The sequence below is a fragment of the Merops nubicus genome, unplaced genomic scaffold, assembly GCF_000691845.1.
Source record: "Merops nubicus isolate BGI_N331 unplaced genomic scaffold, ASM69184v1 scaffold13127, whole genome shotgun sequence".
NCBI classification, from domain to species: domain Eukaryota; kingdom Metazoa; phylum Chordata; class Aves; order Coraciiformes; family Meropidae; genus Merops; species Merops nubicus.
In genome coordinates this window covers 25,007-37,774 of record NW_008618391.1, presented here as the reverse complement: position 1 = coordinate 37,774, position 12,768 = coordinate 25,007, and the positions used below count along the sequence as shown (strand labels likewise).

The 12,768-nt window shown below is 37.9% G+C and overlaps 1 protein-coding gene across 1 annotated transcript in view; it reads left to right on the top strand.

Moving 5' to 3' along the window:
• METAP2 (methionyl aminopeptidase 2) overlaps positions 1 to 12,314 on the top strand; it is a gene marked incomplete at its 5' end in the record, with an annotated part of 16,637 nt that extends 4,323 nt beyond the window's left edge. The window contains 7 exons of the mRNA XM_008943441.1: positions 4,601 to 4,762; positions 6,409 to 6,590; positions 6,675 to 6,769; positions 6,856 to 6,952; positions 7,511 to 7,614; positions 10,143 to 10,258; positions 11,515 to 12,314. Of these exons, the coding sequence (XP_008941689.1) occupies positions 4,601 to 4,762; positions 6,409 to 6,590; positions 6,675 to 6,769; positions 6,856 to 6,952; positions 7,511 to 7,614; positions 10,143 to 10,258; positions 11,515 to 11,767 (1,009 nt within the window). The remainder of the gene's footprint in view (positions 1 to 4,600; positions 4,763 to 6,408; positions 6,591 to 6,674; positions 6,770 to 6,855; positions 6,953 to 7,510; positions 7,615 to 10,142; positions 10,259 to 11,514) is intronic.
• Between the last annotated feature and the right edge of the window lie 454 nt (positions 12,315 to 12,768).

Sequence of the window (12,768 nt, the reverse complement as noted above, 5' to 3'; positions counted from 1 at the left end):
AAGAGTGTCTGAATTGGAACTGAGTGAAGGTTTACAGTTTAGGGAGATGAGACACAGTTATGCAGCAGTTTCAGGGACATCTAGATGTCAACTTCTTGTCTCTACCAATAAATATATAACAGTAACATGTCGGTCTCAGCGTAAGAGAGTTTATTTAAAAGCCTAAGTGGTATACTCTGCACTTTGCTTTGTAGAAATATATAGTTATTAGAACCTAAACCATTTTTTAGAATTCACAGAGATGTGGGAATAATGTGCAATTTTACTAAACAAGCAACATCTTCTGGCGGTTTACTGCATCCTGATGATTTTATAGGGTACTGCTGTTTCCTTATGCTTTTTGTCAGGAACTAGGATATACAAGCTTGACTCATTTTCCTGATTTTTTTTTTTTTTTTTTTTTCTTTCCCCCTACATGAAGTGTTGTGGAAGGGCATGTTTTACATGGGGGTGGAAGGGCGTATTGTGGAATTAGCTTGAATTGCATGAGAATCTGAATGAAAAGATTAAGTATTACTGAAAACTTCCCAGGAAATTTTGAAATTAAACTCTTGACAAAATAGTTTACACCTAAGTGGTGAGGGGAGTAGATAAATGCTTATATTTCTAGAAGTATTGTTTTGTTTTCCATTACTTTTTTTTTTTCAGGATCAAGTAACTTTTTGAAATATTTATTGGTTGTTTAAAGTCAATGCCAGTTTCTCACAGAGTAAGTAACATAGTTGAGTCTAGTGCATTGTATAAATTTGACTTAGATATTCACAGATAGTGTAGTTTCATTTTTGTGAGATTAAAATTTGGTTTTGAAGAGACCTTTTCTTCTTTCAATGACTTCAGTTTGATCATAAGGCATGCTTAGATTTATTTATAAATGCCTGCCTTTTTTGTATATACAATATTAACATATTAATGAAGGACTTTCACAGGGTGGTCCCAACAGGCTGCTGCAGGAATGATTCTTTCACGCTCAGGAGTTAAGTGTTTGTGTACATGCATGTGCTACATTTGGAAGGACATGATTTAAGCAATCCAGGAATTCAGATGATAAACCTCTTAAGCATGTTCATGATTTATTAACAAATGATGCACTGTTTTGACACCTCTGTTATGTATCCAGCTATTGAAGATGAAATGTTTTACTTTGGGTTCCATGCTACTCATTTTAAAAGGGAAAAGGGAAAAAAACCCAAACAAACAAACAAACAAACAAAACCCAAACACAACCAAACAAGAACCCAACTAAACCAGCTTTTCTAACAGGATTTAAGTGGGGCATCTTTTCTGTACCAGGAGTGTTATTCTATGGAAGAGCAAGATACTCTTCTGCGGAATCTGAAACAGTTTCTTTATATAATTTTCCTAAGCAAATATATACTTAATTTTGTTCATAATTTAAACCTTACAATGGTACATCAGCACTTCCTAACATAAGCAGTTACTTAAATTAGTAGCTGACATGAATGCCAAGATATTTTCTATTCTGAATAGTAGTTTCATTTTATATATTAGTGAAGCATTTTTGTGCCACTTCTCTTACTCATACTGAGGTCAGTAGGGTTTTGTCTGTTTTTTTTTTTTAAGAGTTGCACTTCTATTCTTAACTCTTGATGTCACGTGCTTTCTTAAGTTACCTCTCATCAGCCTAGAATTGTGTATTTTGTGCAGGAATTTGAACTAGGAGTGGGTGTCATTCAATTTTCAAGGGCAAAAATAGATAATAAATAAATAGACAACATATTAACAACTTTGATATTTTTATATATCTCAAGTATTTAGTGTTGTTTGAAGGCTCGTGGGTTTTGTTGAAGAGCCTGACTTTGAAATGATGTGACAGGGAGGGTGGAAAAGCTATAAGTATATAATATTTCATGATATGATGTTTTTGTTAATGTGGGATTAAGGAATTTTTGTCTCTGCCTGCGTGTTCCTGCCCCTGTGCTGTTATCTGTGTTCAGATAATCTGGGGGAAGTATTTTCTTGAATTCTTATCTTTGATCACTGCAATATAGTTTTAAAGCACAGTCCTATAAAAGTTTGTACTAGTGAAAACTGGGCGCTGTGAACCGCAGTGAAAAGATGGGAACAAATGGCTTGGAGCAAGAGGTGAACTCCTTAAGCTGACGTGTGGTGGCAGCACGTTAGGAAACTGTCCTCTGAAAAGCTTGTTAGCTCATGTACCTGTCCAAGGACTTGATGTTTGCTGTGAGACCTTTATCTGATCCATTGATTTTTCATGTCCTGAAGTGTTTAGGCCTGAGCAAGATTTCTTGTCACCCCATTTCCTGAGCTCCCAGGTGGCAATGGTGCAGCTTTGGCAATGAAATGCTTTGGGTTAGAAAAAGTATTTTTTAATGTAGAGGTTATTTTGTCTCTGGGTTGTCTTGTGTGGAGCTGAAATACAGCAGGTAAAGTGAGGATGGCTTCCTGCCAGTTTGCTGGAGTTTGCTCTTAAGTCTGTGAGCGATGGCAGTGCAGCTGCCCAGGTTGTCAGCAGCTCTTGCTACCAGAGGGTGCTCCCTGCTGTGAACCAGAACAATCTGAAAGGATCCTCAGCTCCCTCTTCTCCCCTGTTTTTCTGCAGTACACATTTTCCATCATCTTCTGCCATGCCCATATTGGCAATAGTCCAGTTTCCAAGAGCAGTAAAGGGGCTCAAGTGTTGAAGTTGTTGTGCTTGGTTGTTCAGGTTTTTTTGATGGAATTGACCAATGTTGACTGCTAAAAGTAGTATGTGTGATGCTTGTTACTGGAGCAGGAAAACTGCTCAGAAAAGTAATCATGGGATTTATCCTTTGCACTGTTGTTACTTTGTCTGGAAAGGAGCAGTAAGTTCAAGGGAAACAAGCATACAGGTCTTAAAATATTAGGATCCTCTGGTCATCAGAGAAAAATTTTATAGAATAGGCTGTTATCCTTCTTCATCTTTTCAGCTATGCTTTAGGGGTGCAAGAGTGTTAACGCTGTATAAATACTCAGTTCAAAATGCAGTAAAATTTCAGGGCATAGTCTCATGGCTCACTCATACCTATTTTTTGGCTGCAAAGAAAACTTAGAGTGGAGCCAAGTTACAAGTCTATGAAACAGGTAAGTAGCTACACCTTTGTATTCCCAAAAGTAGTCCCATTCAGTTGTTTGTGTAGAAACAGCTCACTTACATAAAGATAAAAGTTAATTTCTAAATTTGGAAACTTTGGCATAGTTCAGCATTTTTGTTCCATCTTGTCCATCATCCCTTTTCTTTTATGACCTACGTAACAGGATGTGCAGCTACGTATTGTCTTTGGCAGTATTTGTCCTGCATAGCATCTGCTGAGTTCTTTAAGTTATCACTAGGGGTTTTTTGCACCATTAGAGGATTCCAGCTTCACCATTTTGAAGGCTATGTCTTTGTTGTCAGAGTAGTCCTAGTTAAATTCTGACAGTTGCTGGGGTGCTTAATTTTTTTGTTTGCTTTCTTGGAGCCTTAGTTGTGTAATTTCTCACATAATAAAAATACTCAAAACTAATCTTATATTTAGTCTTGTATTGAAAACTGTTTTTGTATTGGTTCTGTGAACCTGTCAAAGAGCCAAATTGAGTGATATTCTTCTGGAACAAATGGGTAGGACAAGAGGAAATGGGCTTAAGTTGTGCCAGGGGAAGTTTAGATTGGGTATCAGGAAGAAGATGTTTACTGAAAAGAGTGGTGAGGCATTGGAACAGGCTGCCCAGGGAGGGGATGGAGTCACCATCCCTTGAGGTGTTCAAAAAATGTGTAGGTGTGGTACTTCAGGTTTCATGGTTTAGTGCACATGGTATTGTCGGGTTGATGGTTGGACTTGATGATCTTGCAGGTCTTTTCCAACCTTAGTGATTCTATGATTCTAAATCACCGTCCAGCAAATTTTGAAAGTAACTCCTGGCAAAGTCATAGTTACTATGCGCTGTGCTGGGTGACATTACCTGAATATGCTGAGGGTGAGCAAAAGTAATCCTGGAACTGCAAGCTCTTAAATTTAGAAGGTGCTTATTGTCTTTGTGTCAGTAACAGTTTCTGGGCCAAGTAGCTCCACTACAGTGCTGAGATTCTTCTCCATATAGGAAGAGTACTGTCTGAATGAGTAACATTGTGCAGGAAAAAAAAACCAACAATTGTTTGCCTGAGCAGAGTGTGTTGCAGTGATTTGCCTGGTAAACTCAAGGTAGAATTGTAGGCATTGATAGGAATTTTATAGGCCAATTCTGTCTTTTTGAAAATTGCATGTCCTTCAAGCACACGGCTTCTCTGGGCTTTTGGGAGGGTTGGGAAGTAAGGCTTTTGAAAATGTAAAGGCAGTAATGTGGTCCACAGTCTAATTTCTATGTATGCGTGACTGGTTTTTTTCCCTGCAGTGTTATTGCCTTTCACAAGTGTAAGTCCGTGGTGCTGATAGATTTTATTTATTTATTTTTCCTTACAGGCTTCCTTTATTCTGAAAATTTTATAAATCAGGATCTTTTTTGTTGCACGGGGGAATGTAGACCTGGCTGGTTAATAAACACTTTGCAGTCTTTAGACACAAGTTGTAATGACTACTGTGATTATAGTAACTTTTCATTGCACACTTTCTTTATTTTGAAGGCGAACTGCTGCTTGGAGAATAACTAGTGAAGAAAAGAAAGCACTAGACCAAGCCAGTGAGGAAATCTGGAATGATTTTCGGGAAGCTGCAGAGGCACACAGACAAGTGAGGAAATATGTTATGAGCTGGATAAAACCTGGAATGACAATGATAGAAATCTGGTGAGGACACAGATCTTCTCAAAGACCTCTGCTGTAGATCCTTCTTCATTCTCCAGATGAGGAGGGATTTTGTCTCAGTTTTTTGTGCTTAATTCACTGCATCATGAGTGTTGGGGGATTTCTGTCTGAAGTACACTAGCAGTATCCCAAATTATTTCCTTTAAGTTTTCTTTTACAACATATTTCTTAGCTTGTGCAGCTTTACAGGGCCTGGGATCATAATGGATTTAAAACGGAGGTTTTAGTTACGTTCACTTATTTTGGGCACGTACTTGATTTTAGTGTCTCGTGCCTTGGCTAATCTTGCACGTAAGCTGTGCAGCAGTGCTGAGAGAAGCAGCAGAAGTGGTAGTAAACACTGTGCCTTTTGCCAGAATTGTCAGTGCAGTGCTGCCTGGATGAGCAGTGTAGGTGCAGTGTGTGGCCAGGAGTGGGCAGAGGCATAAAAATGGTGTGGCTCTGTGTACTCATCCAGGGCAGGGAGATTTTGTCTATATTTAATCTTCTCTGACTGATGTATCAGGAGAAACACCATGTTTCTTTGTGTTATTCTTAGTTGATAAGAAATAACACAGCAAATGGATTAAGAAAAACATGAGTTTGATTATGGTAAAGTTTAAAGGAATAATCAGTCTGGGCTGATCAGTTTATCTAGAGTGCATGCCTGCTGTCTCAAGTAGTGCACTGATCCAGGACAGTTTAGCTTCCAAAATCAGGTGGTTTCAGCATGATATGACTGAGGACTGCTGATGAGAGCAGGACAGTAAGGAGGGTAATCAGAGCTGATCTGCAAGGATAATGGACAGAAACAATGTTCCACAGGGAAGGTGGAAGAGCGAGCTGCTGTAATGATCACTCGTCTGGCTGAAACAGATCTGTCATACTGAGTTACAACACACTTTGACTGTTACAAGCAATAATTTTCTAAAACATGACTTTTCTTCCAAAAGTACCTCAGGCTATGGGGACTTCCTATTAAAATAAGCTCTCTCCTTCTTTCAGATTTCTCTGAGTGAATAGCTTTCTTAAAATAAAATCAGAGTATGGTGCAGTAGTGGGAGGTGCAGTTCACATTGTCCACTGCCACTTAGAGGTGGCACTGTTGGTGGACATGTATCTGGCTTTCCAGCAGCTAAGAGCCTGAGAGTAAACAAAACCCAAGAAAATCTCCTAGTCTCATAAGGTTTTATTTTCTCACAATTATGACTTAAATTTAAAAAAAAATAAATAAAATTGTACTACTTTTTTAAAAAAATAAATCGGAGGACTATACTATTGCCTCTTTTTGTTTGTTCTTTTAAATCCCAGTTATTGTAAATAATGCATTCAATTTGCCTAAACTTCAGTTGTATAACCTGTGCTACTCAGGAAGAATGAATTAAATGTAGTTTGTTAAAGGATGGATATTTTAAATACAGAGTAAAAACACTAGCAAAGTATTCAATTTTACCCAAGAAAGAGTAGAAGAAACAACACAAAAGAACTGAAGATTGTTGTACTTATTTTTTCCAGTCTAGGGTCTCCTAGTTAGCATACAAGTAGTTTAAGATTCCAGATGAAAACATTTGCTTGAATATTTTTCTGAGATTTTGTTCTTGCATTGATTTCTATTACAACTGTTGTGTTCTTTTTTTCCTGCCTTTTAGTGAAAAACTAGAGGACTGCTCACGTAAGCTGATAAAGGAGGATGGTTTAAATGCAGGTCTTGCATTTCCTACTGGGTGCTCTCTGAATAATTGTGCTGCCCACTACACTCCCAACGCTGGAGATCCAACAGTCCTGCAGTACAACGATATTTGCAAAATAGATTTTGGGACACATATTAGTGGTTAGTTTTCATTTATTAATTAAAACTTTGAGAACGTTCTTCAGTGCAAAGACTGTGAAGCTAATTAACTTCTGCTCATTTCAGGTCGTATTATTGACTGTGCTTTTACAGTCACGTTCAATCCAAAATACGACAGACTATTGCAAGCTGTAAAGGATGCCACAAATACTGGAATAAAGGTATGATCGTTTTCTAAGTCACTTACCAAGCCTTTTACAGTAAACTTTGCAATTATTTCCCATTTATATTTGCCCTTTATTTTCAGTGTGCTGGAATAGATGTACGTCTCTGTGATGTTGGGGAGGCCATACAAGAAGTTATGGAGTCTTACGAGGTTGAAATTGATGGCAAAACATACCAAGGCAAGTTCTCGCCTTTATGTAAGGATATACTCTTAGAGTATATATATTTGTGCAAAGAGTGATTTTTTTTAATTTTAATTTTTTTTTTTTCTGTATAACATTGAAAAGACCTCTGTACCAGAAGTCTTGTATGAGTGACTTTCATAAACTCATGTTTCTGGATGGCTTGCCATTCCTCTGGAGGAATGTTCTTGGCTTACCCGTCCAAGTATTGTACCTTTAACAGATGAGGTGGAGGCTAAACAACGGCTTCAAAATTCACAAATTATTTGACACCTATTGTTTGGCTTTATTAATAAACTTCTGTTACTGTTGGAGTTGCTGATCTCTAATGATGATAAAGTTTTGATACAGCATACAAAAGTAACTTGGGTCTTGGCTGGAATCTGTACGAGGTGTGTATCCACACATACAGTTTTGTATTGTTTTTTTTTTTGTATTTCCTCTGTGTTGTGATGCGTCCCTGTTGTACTTTCAGTATGGGTAACAAACCAAATTGCTTTCAAGGGTTTTAACATGTTAGGAAATTGCCTGTAATATTAATGTTTTCTTCAAAAGTGAAACCAATTCGCAATTTGAATGGACACTCGATTGGGCCATATAGGATACATGCTGGAAAAACGGTGCCCATTGTGAAAGGAGGAGAAGCCACAAGAATGGAGGTAAATGGGAGTTCTTAAATCTTTCTGTTAAGTTTACCCAGCTGTCACTGCAAGAGTATTTCTTGTGCAGTCCTAATGTGTAGCATCTGTGATACTGGTGGATAACAGCACCAGAGGAAAAACTTTGCTGTGCTTGGTAGTGTTCCTGTAAAGGAGCGATTGCTCTTGTTTCATCTCAGTGGCTTCTCCATCTAGCCCTGGAGTGTTCTGGTATCTAACACTAGCTGAAATTGAAGACTTAGAACCCTGCTACTTTAAAAAAAAAAAAAAAGGCAAACACAAACCACCAAACAGAAACCCCCCTTGAAATCTAAAGAACATGTTTAGTGATGCTTATGCACAGTCCTGCATATCTATTTCTCAATCTGTATGCATTATTTAAAGGCAGTGTTAGAATATTGCACTTAAGAGCAGGGAAATGGGACAGGAATTCAGATTTTGGGGTGAACTTGAGGTACCAGTTCTCCAGAGAGGTGTGTGAATGACTGGCAAGTCCAAACTTTCCTTGCTTCTTCACTCTGTAATTAAAAAGTCAAAATAACAATCTTCTCTTGCTCGAGTATTTCTTGAGAACAGCAGCGTTGTAGCTTTGGATGACTTTTTGCAAGTACAGTTAAATCTGCTATCTTTCTTGTAAAGCTTCCAGTACAGTTTTTCTTTGCAGATACAAAATAATTAAGTATATTTCTAGTTAATGTGAGAGTCCAGATGAAAGATATTTGAACGGTATTTTGGAGGAGGGGAAGAGAAATTGCTGTACATGATCTGGCAAAGTACCAACCAGAAAGGCAGTATTAAAATATGTAACCTGAGATCTAGCCACTATTTGGATATAAGCTTGTGTTCTAACAAGGTAAGAGGGCTTATTTGTTTAAAAGATTAGTAATGAGGTAAGAAGCTTTCAGTTTAATTCTAAGCCTGATCACTGATCAGCAATGATCACTAGTAAGCCTGTCAGAGTAAGTAAGACTTGTAAAGGCTGAGTAGAGACCAGTGTGGTCTGGACAGGATTGGTTTTTGAGGTAAGCTCATTCTCATCATCCAAAGCTTGTATCATAATTGTTGATCACCTTGTTAACGACGTAACAAAGAGACAAAGCTTTAACTGTATCTTATCTATAGGAGTGTGCAAGGGGATTAAAGAGTACTGGAAAAGGAAGGTCTAAAAAGCTTGTGTGTCCCCTTCTTGTTTTAGCTGAGTGAAGGGTTAGGTCTTGTGTATCATGCATCACCAGGATATTACTAATATAAAGCTTAAGTGTTCTTTAAGCAAATCTTACTTAAAGATTTCAGAGCTTCAAGGTTGTTTTAATTAAATATCCAGACACTGGGGAGAAGACATTTTGTAATTTCTTCAGCTTCTGTAGGTTACTTAGGACACAATCTGACATCATTAAAGACCATGAGTTTTGCCAATGAAGAATGTGGATTATGGCCAAGCTCTTACTGTATGTGCTAATTATAGTACCAAGCTGCAGTCAGTGAGTTTCGTGTGACGGAGAGGAGGACAGCCTCTGAAATACAGCCTCTGGCAATCCTTATTCTGAAAAAGTGGGTTTAAAGTGCCACTGAGGGAGGATGTTGTGGTTTTATGTTTTAGTTTGTTAGACTTTGGGGTTGTGTGGTTTTGGGGTGGTTTTTTGTTTGTTTGTTTGTTTTTTAATAAAATCAGTTGACTATTCAGGGCCATCTTTAAGAGTTTGTCTTGAATTTGAAGCACTTTTGATACATCTTCTCACTTTTGGGTTGCAACTTCGAAAGTAACTTAAAAACTAAAAAAAACTAAACTTAACTTAAACTAAAAAACCCAGCTCCCACTGTGCACCCATGTTTGATGGCCCATCTTGTTTAGTCCCTTTTATAGTCCTGCCATTACAGGTATGTGAATGCATTTGGCAGAAATGAGTTTACATAATGGCATTTCAGTATGTTCTTGGCTAGAATTTTGATAATGCCCTTGCAGATATATATCAACTTCATTTCTTGAAGAAATTCATCTTGTGGAGTGGAAATGAGCAGGTTAAGGGTTTATACTAGCAGCTGTTACCAGAAAATTCTTGCAGAAATTGGGCAGAAAGTTCTTCAGTGCAGTAAGTCTCTGTAATCCACATCTGTTTGCTATGTCTAAACTATAAATTTCCTAGGACCTCTGTCTGAATAACAGAGCAGAATTGCTTCCAGTTAGCAAATGTTTTGCAGCAGAATGTAGTTTCTTAGCTACATTAGATGTATGCTTTGACAACGTTTTACCTGCAATGACTGAGAAGTTGTGACTAGAAACATGCTGATATTTGCTGCTTGAAACAAATAAAATGGTACTAACATAAATAGCTGATGATTTGGAGATGTCTGTAACTTCACTGTATGAAATCTCCGTGTTGGAATTTTTCTCTGTGTGGATTTGTTGATTGAATCTATTCACATTTAATTACTGGTATTCAGAAATAGTTACACTGAGGATGTTGAATCAGAATGGCCCAATGTCACTTAATTTTGTATTGCAACATGTTCCCTGTGTTTTTCCTTAGGAAGGTGAAGTGTATGCTATAGAAACCTTCGGCAGCACAGGAAAAGGTGTCGTGCATGATGATATGGAGTGTTCGCATTATATGAAGAACTTTGATGTTGGGCATGTGCCAATAAGGTTGGATTTTGTTATTTTTGGTTGGTACATTTTGCTAGAGCTGCCACCTTCGTCAGGTTCAAGTTCTATACAGTGCAGGTTCTTCGCTAATTAATAAAGCTGTCAGAGGACTCAATGGGTGGTGTTAGCAATGTTCATGTTCTGAAATCTGCTCTTGTAATCCTGGAACAGTAATGAATTTGATAAAGAATTGAATATGGAATCTGGAAATTGAGAAAATATATTATGTTTTCAGAAATTATTTTTAAGTCTTCCTATCATTAGTAATTTTTAATAATTATATGAAAATTGTATATTAGTCTATATTGTTTATAGAGTTGTTTGTTTGTTGCTTTTTTTTAAATCAACATGTGTGTTATGGTTACGTGCTACAATCTTTGTCTTAGTGCTGCTCCAAGAATATATCAAGCTCTTCATGTAATTTGTTTCACTTGTGTGGCTATTTTGTGGCTTTTAAGTCCTTTTTGGAGCATATTGCTATAAAGTGAAATAGATTATTAATTTTCCGTTTCCACTGGGATTGCATTTTGGCACTTCTAGGAATGCAACGTATTTTCTGAAGTGAAGTCTACTATGGTTAGAAACAGCAGGCAGATGTGCCTTTCCAGTTCTGTTTTGTTTCTAGAGAACAATCTAGTAATATGAAAAAGGGGGGGGGAGGGGAGAATTGGCCTAAGGGTTGGAAAGAAACTGGTTATGTTTGGAAATAAGTTCATTTCTTAGCAGATCTATAAATCTCTTTGTTTTTATCTTTATGTACTGTATGAAGTATGAATAAAAAGCTGACCAAGTATTTGACTTCAGAAGTGATACTTCAGTGTTTTAAATCACCAAGTTTATGCCAATATTAGTTCAGATCATTAACCACTTTGGATCAGGAAGAACTCTGGTTTTCTTTCTAAACTGGATCATTTTATTATTTAAGAGAATGATTCCTGTCACGTTTGGTTTTGCTAGTGTAGTTAGACATAGGAATGTTCAGAGTCTTAGCTGCCTCTATTTGAAGTGGATGGGCAGGGTGCTTGGCAGCGTTTGGATTTGTTTAGAAAGGTATCTTTTTGCAGGAGGGAATGCACTTTCTTTTTGTGAACAGAACCCCTGATAGATGTAGAAGGACATCCCAAGACCAGGCAATCTTAAAACACCCTGACATATGTCTAACCCTTTTCTTAATGGAGAACTCGAGTCCATTTCCGCAGTGAGCGCTTGCTGGTGATAGCTCTTCCTTCTCCAACATCGTCTTCTTTTCTCCTCAGGCTTCCAAGAGCAAAACACTTGCTCAACGTTATCAATGAAAACTTCGGTACGCTTGCCTTCTGCCGCAGATGGCTGGATCGCCTGGGGGAGAGCAAATACCTAATGGCACTGAAGAACCTCTGCGACCTGGGCATCGTGGATCCCTACCCTCCCCTGTGTGACATCAAAGGCTCCTACACGGCGCAGTTTGAGCACACCATCCTGCTGCGCCCGACCTGCAAGGAGGTGGTCAGCAGAGGGGATGACTACTAAGCTCCAGGCCACCTCAGCACCTTTCTGCTCTAGGCTCTGTTGGAACGTACTACACCAGAATTCATTTGCAACGTATTGTCTGTTTTAACGGTGGACTGATGTAATACTTTCCGTACTTGGAAAGGAAGGAATTTAATCAAAGGCAAGTCTTCTAATGTAACTAACCAAGGAAAAAGCTTTCAGGCCTTTAGAAGTATTTCAAAAGTTACTTATTTTTTCTGTTCAGGGAAATATGTGCTATAAAGCTCAATTTTTAGTTTGGAATGAGTTATACATTTTGTTTTGAACATTTATGATAAAAGATGCTTTTCAAATATTTATATTACCATATTCCTACTTGAATGCTTTGAATGACTACGCCTGATTTCTGCGCCCAAGACCTCTATGATAATTGCCTTTTAAACTTCCTGAAATCCATTTTGTAAAAAAAAAAAAAATAAAGACAAATTTTCAGATCTAAAAACATAGATACTTTTTAGAAGTCTGGTTATGATTCTGGTCAGGAGTCTGCTGGGAAACTGCTCTATTAAATATTTTACAAACTTGATTTGACATTTCTTGTCTTGAAACTAGACCTGTCTTACCCTTAATCTGAAACTTAGCCTTTCATTGCTGATTTAAATAGTCTTGTCAGCGCTGGCATGTAGGGCAAGAAGTCGGCAGTTCTTTGCAGGACAGAACACGACAGCTTTTGTAAAGATGCGTGGTGTGATTTTTGAGCATGTCCGTCTTCAGTCTAGACTTCATATCTATCAGAGTATGACAAACCCATTTGGGCTCTGTGCTCTTATTAGCAACACGCAAGTTGGGGCTGAAGTCACCTGTGAACATTACGTACCCCTACATAGCCTTTGCCACTGGCACGCCCTCCTACATGGAGCCAAGGTTTCATTCCCAGTCTCCTTTGAATTCACAATCGATTGGACAAGTTGTGAGGACAAAAAAGGACCCGTTTATTTTGGAATGCTAAAAGTTCTTCCATACAGGTAAACTAATCTGGA